At 38.7% G+C, this 15,182-nt stretch overlaps 2 protein-coding genes across 3 annotated transcripts; both read left to right on the plus strand.

Moving 5' to 3' along the window:
- The first annotated feature begins 468 nt into the window (after window positions 1-468).
- Window positions 469-6,084, plus strand: gkap1 (G kinase anchoring protein 1). Of its 2 annotated transcripts, XM_008418454.3 has the most exons (12): window positions 475-750; window positions 1,041-1,312; window positions 2,186-2,344; window positions 2,613-2,690; window positions 3,148-3,283; window positions 3,460-3,482; window positions 3,992-4,153; window positions 4,318-4,404; window positions 4,783-4,846; window positions 4,934-5,004; window positions 5,092-5,169; window positions 5,617-6,084. In XM_008418454.3, exons 2-12 carry the CDS (start codon window positions 1,055-1,057, stop codon window positions 5,656-5,658), a joined length of 1,158 nt encoding a protein of 385 aa, XP_008416676.1. In that variant the 5' UTR covers window positions 475-750; window positions 1,041-1,054; the 3' UTR covers window positions 5,659-6,084. The 2 variants fall into 2 exon arrangements, with proteins under 2 accessions (XP_008416677.1, XP_008416676.1); XM_008418455.3 differs by lacking the exon at window positions 2,613-2,690 and having other exon boundaries at window positions 469-750.
- A 604-nt stretch (window positions 6,085-6,688) lies between these two features.
- On the plus strand, window positions 6,689-14,051 carry LOC103470207 (ubiquilin-1). The gene is made up of 11 exons (XM_008418453.3): window positions 6,689-7,129; window positions 7,310-7,452; window positions 9,097-9,221; window positions 9,321-9,583; window positions 9,761-9,928; window positions 10,015-10,153; window positions 10,310-10,431; window positions 10,776-10,859; window positions 11,063-11,178; window positions 11,788-11,980; window positions 12,557-14,051. Exons 1-11 carry the CDS (start codon window positions 6,998-7,000, stop codon window positions 12,698-12,700), a joined length of 1,629 nt encoding a protein of 542 aa, XP_008416675.2. The 5' UTR covers window positions 6,689-6,997; the 3' UTR covers window positions 12,701-14,051.
- The last annotated feature ends 1,131 nt before the right edge of the window (window positions 14,052-15,182 follow it).

Raw genomic sequence — 15,182 nt, forward strand, 5'->3', positions numbered from 1 at the left:
TATGTTGATCTTTTATTTTTTTACTAACTTATTAAAAGCTGTAAGAATCACAATGGACTGTTTTGTCTTTTATGGGGTCTTTCCACTTGGAGTTTGCAGATTCTTCCTATGCATGCATTGGTTCTTTCTGAGTATTCTGACTTAATTCCATTGTCCAAAAACATCAGGTTAATAAGGTCTCTAAATTCTTCATAGATGTGTGTGAATGTGTGTGTGCATGCTTGTCTGTATTGTGTGTCTCTATGTTACCCTGTGATGGACAACTTTAGAGACTCACCACTGGTTAGATTTTCACAGCTTATTGGATTTTCACAGGTATCAACCTTTTAGAAATTTTCATTGGATGATTACAAGTGACATATTTTTTAAAATCTTGGGAGAAAGCATACCTTAAGATAACCTTCAGAACTCACACAATTTGTAAATAAATAAATACTGGGATAGACTAACAACACAATTGTTACAATTTCGTACATATTTACAATGTTATTGTTACAACATGTTATTTCTTTCATTTTTAGCATTTTTAATCACTCAATATCTAAAGAAACACTAAGATTTTAAGCTCGCAGCGGAGGAGGCCAGCACCAGTTGAAATGTATTTTCGTGCTGTTTAGAACCACCGGGCTTCCGTACCGAGTTAGACAATCGCTAGTAGCACAACCAACCGCAGCTCAGTTCCTTCAAGACGTAGAAAGAAGTACTTTTACTCAACTTCTCTTGCCACCGTTGTCTCTGCAGCACAGCTCTGTGAGTGTAACACAAACAAAGGCTTAGCCTGAGCGTGTGAAGGTTTTGTCGACTTTTTACACTTGTTAGTACGCTAACAAAAACCTGCTAGCTCGGTTGTGTCGTTGCTGCTTCCATCAGCAGATTGTTACTATCGGCAGAGTTGGAAGAAAATTGCTGTCATTTTAATTTTCATTATGAATAAAGATTTAGGCGGATATTTGTCAGGACTGTATAAACATCGTTCCACAACATGCATAACTATTTCATGTTAATAGTTATTTTTAATGGGACCATTTCTTGTGATTTAGTTTCCCGTTACGTGATGGCATCGTCTGCAATGATCACTGTCCCCACCACCGCCTCCCGGTTCGCCCTGCTCCAGATTGACTCAGATTCGGACTCGGAAACCTCCGAGCCGGGGAAGTCCAACACCAAACGCGGGAGGGATTCCTCCGGGAAGTCCAGACAGGGGAAATCAGGAGCAACAACGGGATCAGGGGGTAAAGGTGCTCAGGGTAGCGAGAAGAAGAAAGATAAGAAAAAGAAGAAGAAGGAGCAGCAGCAGAGTGAGGCGAACGAGGTGAGACAGTCTGCTAGACATGCCCCCATTTTTTTCTGCTTATTAATCTGCCATAGAGCTGAGCGTCTGACTGCTCCATCTTTGTTTCATTTAACCGGAACTGAAACTGCTCCGCAGCCACAGGCAGGTGTATTCTTGCCTGAAAACATGACCTCCACTCTATAAGCAAAACAATAAAGAGCTTTCGAAGGAAATGTTTTAAAAATTAGGTTTATTCTGTTTTTTTTTTTGTTTGTTTGTTTTTGTACTTGTAGCACCAGTTAAATTGTGATCACATATTTGAATCACAACACAAAGGCCAACAGTCATGTGAAAGGAAGTTAGGTCACTTAATTCAATGTTGAGTTGTTTAAAAAGAAATAAAAAAAAAAGATCCACATCTTTCTTATTTATCCCTTGGAGATAAGTTATTTATTTATAGGTAAACACCAATAATTAATTACCTGACTTGGTTGATGAACTTTGTCCGTGTTCTCTTTGGAAAACTTTAGTCCACGCCCTCCATGTTTTTCTTTTCTTTTCAAAGTTTTCCTCCTTGAACACCTTCCATCAAAGTTTAACTTGTGCAATCACCGTCTGCAGCAAGAGACAACAGCAGGGATTTGGAAACTTCTTTCATAATTTTTTTTTTGTTTACCTTTAGAAATTGCTTGAACAGCTAGACCTTAACATGTTGTGTTGAATGAATGCTTGTCTACTGTTTTCTTTTTTTTGGACAAGGGAATTGATTATTTCAAATTCATTTGAGATCTTCTTAAATACCTAACAACCCTTCCTAATGTGGATTGGTAGCTTTGCGATCATTAATTGAGACAAATGACCTTTCAGTTTCTGAAACATTTTGGATAAATGTTTTGTCTGTCTTTGCTTTAGCTGCGTAATCTGGCCTTCAAGAAGATTCCCCAGAAGTCCTGTGCCCCTCCGCCCTGCATGACGCTGTCAGGAATAGCCAGCGAGCTCCTGAGCCCGGCGTCAGTGGACCACAGCTTACCTTCAGAGGGCTGGCAACAGTGGAAACAGAGAGACGAACAGGTTAGAGAAAATGACTTGAGACTGTGCCCTGAATTTGGAATCACACTTGAGGCTTATTGGAGTCGGAACTTTTCCTCAGCAGTAGAGAAGCTTCTGCAGTGAACACTTTTAAAGGATTTCCATTGTTGCAATAAAAGAGTACATTTGTTAAACGAAGTATACTTATCCTTAATATTTATATCACAAACTGCTCTATCAGGGCTAAGAAGCTTTCCCCCACACCCCCCAAGTTCAGGTTAACATAACCTTCTTCTCCGTGTTTCTGTAGATAACCACAGAGCTGTATGAGGCAGATTTGGAAAAGGCCCTGATTCTAAGTAAACTGGAGTATGAACAACATAAACAGGTACATAAACTGCATTCACACACTAATAACTGATGAATGCTTGAAACAAGTGTAGATTTCACAGCTTAAAGATCTAGAAGAAGGGTATCACTACTATTTTCTAAAACAAACTGAAGTTTGTAGTTATGACATGGTAGAATCTGAAAACAATCAAGAAGAATAAATACTTTTTTTAAAGCACTGTTCAGACAGGAATGTATTATAAGTCAATTTTAATGCAAAGGCTGTTAAAATTGTTAAAGTAAAATAAAAAAACGTATGTCACCAATTATTAGGCATAGAGCCTCTTTGAGTCTTCAGTGTAAAACATGGTGATCATTTTGACATGAATAACTGATCATTTATGTTGAACCGAGTTAAATTAATCGCTACCGACAGTAATAAACACCACAGATTACTGGTATGAAAACCATAAAAATGATTCAACAAGAGGCAAATGATGTGTTTGTGTCAACAGAGCAACACAAACGTAGCTTCGCCAAAGTCACGAGGAGGAAAAGAGGGCGGCGGGAAGAAGGACAAAAAGAAAAATCAGCAGGCGAAAGACAAAAAGACGGTTTCTCTGCAGGACTTCCAGGCTGAAGGCTCTGCTGGTGGGATAAACTGGTTCATCGCTTGCAAAATCTTTTCATACGGCTGTACTTTTATGTTAAACTTGCAACTAACTTTTTCAGTGCAAAAGAAACAGTCATGCTGTAGATAAAGTTTTTACAAAGTGTCATTATTGTTGTTTTTTTTTTTACTAACGTCTGTTTTTTTGTTGTTGCAGAGCAATTAAGTAGAAAACAAGAGGTGAGAAAGAAGATTTTTTTTTTTATTTACCTCAATAATTGTCTGACCATCACCAACATTTTTTAACCCCTTAATTAATGTAAAAAAAAAAAATATATATATATATATATATATATATATATATATATATATATATAGGTTTTTTTGACAGGGTTCCTGCATTGTGTGATCTAAAACAGTATTGGATTTTGTTTTCCTCAGCTTTGAATAAATATAGAAAAACAAAGTAACCATGTGGAAAAACATGTATTTGGACACTTTAGTTTGTCTAAAGGATCTATCCATTCAAAGCCTGACCACACTGAGTGTTTTACTTATGCAGCATAATAAACTTCTTCATTCTGCAGCAACTCATTTATGCCATGCACATTTTATTATTACTATATAGCATCAGCAGAGCTAATAGCTTTGTCCTCAGCATGATAAACAAAACAGAAGGTTGTGTATCTTTGTGTGGACCGTTGTGTTACAAAGTGCTTATAGCTTCAAATCTTTGACATCATTTTCAGGAAACCAAAGGGACAAATGTAGCGCCAGGAATCGGACAGGAGGAGCGTTTTTTTAACAAAGTAGAAGATGATGTGAGTCGGATTATCCAGAGGGAGAAAAGACTTGAGCAGTTTGTGAACAGCCCGGGTCAAGAAGTCAACACACCCACAGAACACGAACCGGTGAGTGTAGATGTGGAAAGAAGCACTAATAGGATTTCATCCTTTTATTATTTATTCACATGTAACTTAAGAAAGGACTCATTTCTTTTTGATGTGTATTTCCTTCAGGTGAACTTGACGCATATTGCGCTACGTGTGTCAAATGTTGAATTGTTGTTTTGCAGGATCCCCGGGCAGAACAGCTGAAATATGAGCTGGAGAAAAAGGACCAGGAGATTAAGAAACTGAAGAAGACCATCTCAGAGTGGGAGGTCAGATGTGGAAACGGCTGGACTGTCGTTGCTCTGAATGAGCTAGAAAAACCTTTCACTTCACAGACGTCTGCTATTCGGATAACACACAAGAAAGCAAACTAATACAATACTGAGTGATTGGTTCAAATTAGCTTTATAATTGTTTCACGTTGTAAATATCACTATTTATGTAGGGAGATTTTAGAAGAGCCAAATAAATCATTACAAAAAATCTTGAATACTGAAGCAATAAAGGAGCAAACTAGGACCATCCACGTTTTACTCCAATTTAAATGAATCCAGTTGCACCGTATCTCATCAGGAGCCTTTATTTGTGTCTCTCCCCGTTTGAACTCATCACTAACCACCGATTCTGCTCACGTCTCAACTTTACAGGGAAAATACAAAGAGGTGAAAGCAAGGAATTCCCAACTTCTTAAGATGCTCCAACAGGGGGAGAGTGAGTTTATCAGCGCAATCCTTTTCACTCCTCAGCTTCCACTTGCTCGGCCTCCTGTTTCATAACGTGATCAATGTCTTTTTGTAGTGAAAGACAAAGCAGAGATTCTTCTGCAGGTAGAAGAACTGTTGCACATCAAAGAAGAACTGTCCTCACAGGTTTGTCGCGCAGAGACAAATGTTGGTCGTCTCGCACGGTTGTGCATTTCTGTAGACATAAATAATAGTTTTTGCTCTTTTACTCAGGTAACATTATTACATGCTGCTCTTGAACAAGAAAGATCAAAAGTTAAAGGGCTCCAATCAGAGCAACCCAAACATCAGGTGAGGGCAAAGATGATTGTGTTTTGTTTCACTTCTCTGTGTGGCGACATGTTTACACGAAGAGGAGGAGCTGAGCTCTGAGTTTAGTACCTGTAATAATTCACACTGGTCATTAGGAAACCCAGTCGCTCGTTTAGGTGCGATCTATAGTAGATTACAAACGTCAGACAGAAACCTCATATTGTTCCTCACTGGGGAAATTCAGGTGTACCAGCAGCAAAGTTACAGGCAAACTGGAAACATTTAGACTCGCATAAATGTAAATCTATTGCCGGACCGCTGGCTAACGGTGCATGTTGCTTCCTCAGTTGTCTTTTGTTTATGTGTTCATCTCTTTGTCTTTATCCTATGCTTGAATGATGGAGAAAAATGCCTATTTATGTAAACTAATTTCTACCATCATCCTAAAGTAATTATGTGGGTGTTTTTTTTTTTCCTGGTTCGCAGGGAAACAAGAAAGGGAAGAAAGGCTCTGAAGTGGATCAATGAAGATTTCTGAAGGAGGAAGAAAAAATGAACAGAAAGAAGAAAAATTAACAAATTAAAAATTAAGCGCTACTGATTATTAAGGTTCTCTTTTTGTTTCATTTTTTTCCCCCTTTTATTTTTATTTTACTTTTTATAGTCTGACCATCAGCTTGCATGTCCCATTAAATACACAGAATATACACCAGATGTGGCATGCTGTATTAAACAACCAAGTGACATTTTTATTTTATTTTTTAAATAAATTGAGTTCAAAGTCTGTTTGGAAATGGTTGCTCTGCAGAGCCGCAGCATCTCCAGTGCTCCAAAAGCTGTGTGCCTCTTTTCATGGGTTCTGATGCCAAATTGACAGATTGAAATGTATGTTAATGGGGGTGGTAGGCTGTTCTTGCTCACTGTGGAGTAAAATAAAATACTTTTTCAGTGAGATTTTTTGGTGTCGTCTTTTTTTTTAATTTTTACATTTTGCAAAAAAAATAAATAAATTGTGAAACCATGGTTCTCAAAGTGTTCTGGAAGCACTCATGATATTGAGTGTTGCCTAATGATACTCAGGAGAAACTTTGGTGTCTATTAATTGCAGAGTAAAGATTTTAAAAACTCCTATTTTGAACTGAAGCGGATGAAAGTGAACCAGTAACAAGTGCTGGTGGTAATACAAGCAAGTAAAAGTGTATTTCTCTTCATTCCATAGTTTATAACACGACTAACACATTCACAAAGGTAACGTGAAGGATTTATTGAAATACAATTTTAAGCTTATTTGAAACATTTTCTTCTACCGCTGCTGTCACCAAGTTTTGTATGCAAACCAGCCATGTTAGATTTTGAGGTCAGGATTTCCAGCCTTAACGGGCAAACCAGAGAAACCCGAAGAATTAAATTAAATACTTAGTTAAAGTTTATGAAGTTTTTTTTATATAAATAAAAAAAATTATCCTAGTTAAAAATTAAGTCAAAAAAAGAAATTAAAGACAAAAACTAATGATAGAAGAGCGAGCTTTCTCATTGAGAACTATAAAATTTTGTATTCTTGTAAAAGTAATGGTTTGTTAAAAGTTTTATGTTTAATTTTTGACAGAGAATATAAAAGTAAAATCTTTTGCTATTTTCTATTAAAATTTCTCAAGTTGATTAGGGTTTAAAAATGCTGCTCACGTGGGGAGACGGCGTACAGCCCTGACTGTGCAGTTCCAGCTGGCCCACATATTCCCAACCTTCTGCCGAGTCATCCAGACACACACACGCACGCACACACACACACACACACACACTCCTCCACTCAGAGACGACTGCTCCAGGTCTGCCTTTTATCCTCATCCTCTGCCCGAACAAATCTGAGATGTCGGACTCAGTGAAAGATAAACCTGTAAACCCTGAACCCCCCCTCAGCTCGGACAGGACCCACGTTGTCCTCAGAAGCGTCTCGGAGAGCAGAGCCTTCACCGTCAGAGGAGACTGCGCCGTCACACAGGTCAGGAAGCTGGAAACGGCTTCTGTCGTCTGCAGACGGTCTAGTGCAATCCTCAAACTAAGTTGTCGTTGCTTTGGCGTGTGTGTGTGTGTGTGTGTGTGTGTGTGTGTGTGTGTGTGTGTGTGTGTGTGTGTGTGTGTGTGTGTGTGTGTGTGTGTGTGTTTTTGGGTGTGCGCACAGCTGAAACGGTGTCTGTCAGAGCGGCTGCGTGTCCCAGCAGAGCAGCTGGTGCTGCTCCACTCCGGACGGGTTCTCAGGGAGACAGAACTCATGAGTCACCTTACAGAACAGAAAGGATCGATCAGCCTCTGCGTGATCCGAAGGTATGAAGCACAGCGACGATCAGTACATCAGTGATGAAAAGTTCTATTTATAGGGATATTATTAAACACATAATGGATGACGAATTTGTGGCGATTTTACAAAAAAAATAAATAAATAAATTACAAGTGTTTTAAAGACGTCAATAAGCTAAGATGGTGTATCTGCTGTGTTTCAGTTGTAATTTATTGTTGCAGTGCAGGATGGGGGCGGCGACTCCTTTGTAAAATACTGGTCGCTCGATACTTGTCAGACTCTATCAGGGTTTCTCATATGGCTCATCACCCACAGCATCTTTTTGTCTGGACGTGAGCACAGAGCCTTGAAATAAAGGACTTTATTTCAAATCTAAGAAGCATAAACTCCATAAACCTAACCAGTAGTTGTGCCACACTTGGCATTAGCCATCAGTTATGCAGGTTGTCCAGGTCCTGAAGCCGAAAAGCAGCTCCACATCACTTCACCGCCTCCAAAATGTTTATGCATTTTGGAGAAATAAATGACAATGTAGGAATGCACTTAATATCAAACTTAACAAGAGCCTGCTATCAGAATGTTGTAATTTCTTTAAATGCTGTGTGAGTTTTACGCTGGACTGATATATATATATATATATATATATATATATATATATATATATATATACTCTTGAATTTCTTTTGATTGAGATTTGATGCATCGCTTTTTCAGATTCTTTTGCCTACTTCTTGTCGTCATACAAGTTTTATTTACGGTAAATGTTTTCTTATTTCTTCAGAAAAGTTGTTACAGTTAAATCTTGACTTGAACGGGTCAAGATATTTTCTCATACGACTTGGCGCAGTCCATTTTTACATTGAAGAAATTTGGGACATGACCAAACACCATCCATCCATCCATCCATTTTCTTGCACCCTTTTTCCCTCAGTGGGGTTGGGAGGGGTGCTGGTGCCCATCTCCAGCCAACGTTTCGGGCGAGAGGCGGGGTACACCCTGGACAGGTCGCCAGTCTGTCGCAGGGCAACACAGAGACACACAGGACACACAACCATGCACACACACACTCATACCTAGGGGCAATTTGGAGAGGCCAATTAACCTGACAGTCATGTTTTTGGACTGTGGGAGGAAACCGGAGTACCCGGAGAAAACCCACGCATACACAGGGAGAACATGCAAACTCCATGCAGAAAGACCCCAGGCCGGGAATCGAACCCAGAACCTTCTTGCTGCAAGGCAACAGCTCTACCAACTGCGCCACTGTGCAGCCCATGACCAAACACAATGAATCAAATTTGAAATAAGCAGGCATGCTCAGATTTGAAGAACACATCGGAAAAGACTCTTGAAATGAGTCACTCTGACTCTGAATGGAAAACTGATTCTTCTCAAGACATCGCTCTGTTATCTGAAATGTGTTGACTGTGTGTGGGCAGAGCATGACTGAGATGTTATTTTTATTTTTATTCTGGCAAATAAGACCACAATAAATCCTTTTTAGATCCAATTGGTTATTAATGGGTTTTTTTTTAATAACCCCCATTAATAACCAAACAAGCAGACTTTTACTGGATAACCGCTTCATTGAAATTATTTTTACAAGACAGGCTTTTCAGTGCATACATCAGGTTTAAGCACTAGTTCTAAACTCAGTTCGTCTTTCTCAGGCCTGAACCTTCATCTGCTCAGACCTCCAGTGATCCCGTTTCAGAACCTGTTGAGTCAGAGCTAAAAGCTGTTCCTGACCCAGAGCCCAACCAAACACCAACTCCCACCTCTCCACTCTGCTCAGGTAAAGCCTGTCAAACATTCATGTCTCTCCAGTCGTTTACCTCCTGCTCTACAGTGTTTTCAAGTCCTTCTGTTTTTCTCTCGTTCCGTCTTGTCTCAGCCGAGGGTTTGGACAGTCTTGGCTCGGAAAACAGCAGATCCAGCTTTCTTACTGCCCTCTGGAGCCAAATGGAGAGCGAGTTACCGAGTGACCCAGAACTGATGCGCCGTGTTCTGGCCAGCCCACTGGTGCAGAACGCCCTCTGCACCTCCAGCCCTCCGCTAACAGGACAACGCTCTCTGTCTAATCCTCAAATTCAGCAGCTCCTGACAACAAACCCTGAGGTGGAGGACATGTTGAACAACCCAGATGCCATAGAGCAGGTGAGTGTGTGTTTGAGGTACAGTTTTTTTTTTTTTTTTTTTTTTTGCAAGTTGTGTGACTGGTATTTCGGTTATTGTACCTTTCACATTTAAACTTAAATAAGCAAATGATTGAGGAAAGATTCTCTTCCTTTGTGGTGTGCCTCAAACATCACATCTCCCTATGTTCCTCTCCAGGCGCTGGGACTCATCAGGGAGGCTGAAATGATAGAAGAGGTGATACAAAAAGAAGACGGAGCTTTAGGAAACGTGCCCATGGTGCAGGATAACCCTGCAAACGCTGCTCTGCATGTCTTTCAGACAAATGACGCAAAATTGCAGCAACAGGATAGTAAACCAACTCAGGTAAAGCAATAAAGGTCACGATTGGATATTTCACATAGTTCATTGGTTATATCAGAGGTTTGCTTCTGTTGCTGCTGGTCTTTCAGAAAACAATGTTTCCATTACTCACTACATCATGTGAGAGTCACCAGGGACCAGGAAGACGAACCAGCCCAACATCCCCTGACTCCACAGAATCCCTCAGAGAGCTGACTGCTTCTCCCATTACCGGTTCTCTTAATGCAGGTAAGAAAATGTGCATGCATCCAGTCAACTTCTGCATAAAGCATTAATGATTTGTAGGAAATCATAATCTCAATTCAGTCCTGAGCATTTCCCAGAAGGTTGAATATCAAATATCTGAAATGTGATATATGAACATACTGTGGCTGCTGCCTTCAGGTCTGCAGTCGCTCCTGCAGGAGATCACAGCCAGTCCGGGTCTGACGGAGACTCTGCTCTCTGGGCCGCATGTCAACTGTGTTCTGAACTGTCTCAGCCAGAACCCGGACTTTGCTGCACAGGTGATGCGTGGATGGGTCTGGATATATTGCAAAGATGAGAAGTTTTTTTTTGTTTGTTTTTTTTTTCACTTAAAGTAAAGATTTATTATTTGTTGTTACGTCAGGATAAGTCATTTTCTATCATTCACCACTTAAAGAACAGGTTGCCACCGTTTATGCAAGAACATAGATGATTCCAGATTTATCTTCTCCCAGCTGCGACATGTAGTTCCACCACTAGATGTCACTAAATCCCCACACATTGCTCTTTTAACCATGACCTTAAATCATCCCTTCCTCCTGAGAAACTTCAGTGCTAATGTAGAAATCCACCGGTTACACTAATGTATTTCCTGTTGCTTCAGATGCTGCTGAGCCATCCCTTGTTCTCAGGAAATGTTCAGCTGCAGGAGCAGATGAGGCAGCACATTCCTCTCTTTCTGAAGCAGGTTTGTTTATTCATTCCAGGGTTATTGTAATATTATATTCTTCATATTTATGACAGATACCAAAGGTTTTTTTTGTAATTAATATTTATTTGTCACTAAAAAGATGTGGTATGGAAAGAGTTTGGTCTTGCCATACCGCCATATGCAACATACAGCTATCTCTGATTCAAAAATGTTATTTATTATTGTTTAATGCATTATAGATGCAGAGTGGAGAGCTGCTGACCATGATGCTGAACCCCAGGGCCATGGAGGCTTTGCTGCAGATCCAACAGGGGCTGCAGACTCTGGCTGCAGAGACGCCCTCCCTCATGTCTGTGTGAGCAACAATGTCTAAACATTTCATTTGTTCTAGATGTCTTATTACCGTAAGAGGGTTTTCACTAAACCTTCAAAACTTGTAAAGAAAATGATCAAATTGAACAATTCTTGAAAAGTCTCAATTTTCCAAATTCAATTTTATCTTTAATTTGTGCATTTAATTTGTTTATTTGTATTTCAATTTTATCCTCCTCATTGGTACAAGAGAGAGAGAAAAAAGAAATGTGTCCATTGTTTTTTAGGCAATGAAAATGAAATTATTGTTAAAATTTCTATTACTTCCCTTGAAAGTAAAATGTTTAAAGAGTTTTGGTATGAAAACTGGAATTTTAGTAGTTGGTTAAAGCTTGTTATAAGTCACTGTTCTGAAGTTTTTAGTATTCTGTAAGAAAACCTTAAAGTCTGATTGCAAGTCAAAAAACATCCACTTAAGTAGGTACAAATATATTTTCAATTCATAATTAGTAAGTCAATTTAATTTTAAAGCTAAGCTAAACTTATTTATCTATCCTAATTTATGTAATTCATTAATTTAAATGATCATGTCTTATATACATAAAAGTATGAAACTGAAATGACCTTTTTCAACAATGTATCTTTTTGTCAGTGCGGGACCTGGAACCAGTGCTGGTTCTGGTCTTACTGGTTCTGCTCAGCACCCATCTGATCCTAACCTGAACAACCAGACTGGCTGCCGTGCTCAGGACGTCCCACTGACAGAGCAGCAGCAGCAGCAGCAGCAACAGCAGCAGCAGTTTGTACATGAGATGCTAACGGCACTGGCTGACACCAACAATGGGGTAACTCACTGATTCCCTGGTGACTAAAATGGTTTAACTCTTCTTATGTGTAAAATTGTAATATTAGAAAGCATAAGTCCCTTAAATGACCAAAGTTTTATTGTTAGCAAATGTTAGTATTTGCTAAATGGATGTTCCTACATTGTCTTGCCAAAAATGTTTATACCTCTTTTCAGTTTACAACCACAAACCTTAACATGTTTTAATCAGATTTCATGTGAGCAACCCAGAAGTTTTTTTTTATATCCAGTTTGCCCAGTATTCACCTCTACTCATCAACTCCAACCAGCTACACCATTCAACTATGCAACCAGTTTCCTTCTTCTGGTTGTTAACATTTTTAAATTGAGATAATAAAATAACAAAACAATTCTTAAAGATTATTGGTCAAATAAGCCTGTCATAATAACTCCTTTCATCCTTACTCCACTATGTACAATGTACAAAAATGTAAAAATGCATTAATGATTTAGAGACATGCATTTTGTCACAAAACATTCAGACTGTAATTAAAGCACAGATTGTAGTTATTTAGCCACAAGAACTTCAAATGATTTTGAATTTGTTACCTGTCAGGTCCGTCATGAGGAAGAGGAGGATTTCCAGGAGGAGCTGCAGCAGCTGAACTCAATGGGCTTCAGAGACAGAGAGGCAAACCTTCAGGCCCTCATCAGCTCAGGAGGAGACCTGTCCTCTGCTCTACACCTGCTCAGTCCTTAACAATGAATTATCAGTTATTAACAAGTGAATTACAAAAAAAACCCAGATGTAATTTTAAGCCATATTTAAACACAAGGTGTCATCTAATATAGTGATAAATCACTGGTAGAAACATTGTATCCACCAACACAACCGAGCAACAGTGCAGATGTAGATTATTGGCGCTGACTAAACAGAACTCACAGGAGAAAATAACAAAAAGTATTTTACTGAATTGTGGCAGGGATCTACGCCACATATTTATGTTTTAGTAAACAAACCGAGTGTTTGATAGGAACCAGGTGAATTATTTAGCAGAAAAATAGGAGTTTGTAGTGGAGGGGGGAAAAAAAGTAGCTTTCATTTTGTCTGCTCTGATGCTTCGGTTCTGCTCTACATGCAGTAGATTCATAGCGTCTGCATCAATATTTAAAAGCAGGTGATTTATTATGAATGTCTGGCACACGGTGATGCTTCTTTGCTTTGCTGCCTCCTGGTCACCGTCTCACGCCCAGGCTGATGTCCTGTAAGTTCACACATGCTTCACAGACTTAACAGATTAAACCTCAAACAAAACGAGTCGCAATGCATGTCCCGACACACCCAGGTTGTTCACGTGTGTTAATCACAGACTGACGCAGGTGTGGTTATCTAAACATTCAGGTTCTTAACAAATGTTCACATGTCGACATTTACCTGTTTTTTTATTCAAATAGAAACAAAGATATTTAATTGCATTTAATAAAAATGAACATGGTTTTCCCTCGTTAAGCAAAACACAAACTTGTTTTCTAACTGAGAAAAAAGTTAGGACACCGTAACAGTCTTACTTGTTTTAGCTGAAACAACTTCTGTGAGGCGCTTCTTTTAGCATCTTTACTCCACTTCTCACTTTGAGAGATTTCCTTGAGCATCTTGTACTCTGCTCTCAGGGCCAACCTGTTTGGATGTCCAGTCCTGAACATGTTACAGGTTCATTTTAATGTCCTGCACTTTCTGAACATCTTCTACAGACTGAAGTGGCTGATTTCTAATTATGTTGAGACTTTAAAAAAAAATCCATTTGCAGACTCAAAAGCTGATGAGTAATGATCTCTTGTGTGGACCTGATGTGATAGCTGCCTATAGGTTGAGCCATTTTAAGTGGGAAGAAATGTTGGGGTGTCCTTATTTATTCTACACCAGAACTTTAATTTATTTTAAAATATCTTCTCTTTAGTTTGTATTGATTGTTTTTTTTACAAATATATTCATTTCAGTGTTGTTAAAATTGGTATTTAATGTCAATATATGTATTGATATTAAATGTCCACATACCTCCAAAATAATCATAAATGTAACGTTCTAAATAAAACATGCTTTGATGTATTTATTTTTCTTGTATTTATTTTTCTTGTCCAACAAGAAAAAATACAACTTTTTTTACAATATAATTCTTCTCAAAACAGCATTACTGCGAGATATTTCAGTTTTTTTTGTCTTAAACACATCATCAAACATTGCCAGCTTTATTCTTTCATCCCCTTTGATGAAATTTTAAAGAACTTAAGTTGAAACATACTTGTATTTGTTGCAGTACGGTTAGTCTTATTTAACCAATATCAGCTAAAGGGGTTATTTCCAAAATGACATCTCTTGTTTTATTTCCAAAAAAGAGAGCTGTATTTTGCTGTTTTACGGTTGATTTTAATGTTTTAATCAGTCAAACAAAACCGAACAGGTAAATGTATTACGGTAGCTGTGTGACTTTGTTTACATTTTCTCAAAATACCTGCAGTAACTTTTGTGTCTGGCTTCCAAAAAGGCTCCAGAAAATATCTACTTTAGATAAGTTGTGATTTCTACAGATTGGAAAACCTTCTTTCTAACTTTAAACACTAGAGGGCAGTTTTGTTTGCCTTTTTGTTTTGTTTTGTTTTTTTTGGTCTGGGATTTAAACAGTACTGCAGGTTAATTAATAACTTCATATTTATCTGCAACGCTTGATTTAGAAATCATTAACTTTACAGTTTAAATGGTTAAGTAAACAGAAAAAAACACATTTTAATGCTACCTTTAGAAGCAACCTTATTTTGTTTAACAATAAAAGTTGATGTCTACCTAAAGTGTATCCTAAATGTGCAAGAGTCACTCTGAGATCTTCAGCTTCCTGACAAGCATGACGCGTTCTCGACACGTTCGGTGTGTTCTCCACTTGACAACCTGCCTGAGTTTCTCTATGGCTGCCAGACGGAGGGGGTTTAATCTCCAGCTGTGTGAGGGTGAGAGATATGGGAGTAGCTGAGGGGGTTTTCTGGATTAGAAGCTCCAAAAATATTCAAGTTGAGGTTTGAAGATGAGTCATGGCACAGAAACAGCTCTTCAGTATGGAGCGGAGCGCTGTCTCTCTCAGAGTGTGTCTTCTGAAGATACCAGCAGACCTGACAAATGAGGTTACAAAGTTTCGACCTGCTAGCGAGAAGAGAGAAACTTGCCTTCCACCTGAGTGCTTATTTTGAATCTG

Source organism: Poecilia reticulata, chromosome 9 (assembly GCF_904066995.2).
Source record: "Poecilia reticulata chromosome 9, P_reticulata-male-v2, whole genome shotgun sequence".
Lineage (NCBI taxonomy): Eukaryota > Metazoa > Chordata > Actinopteri > Cyprinodontiformes > Poeciliidae > Poecilia > Poecilia reticulata.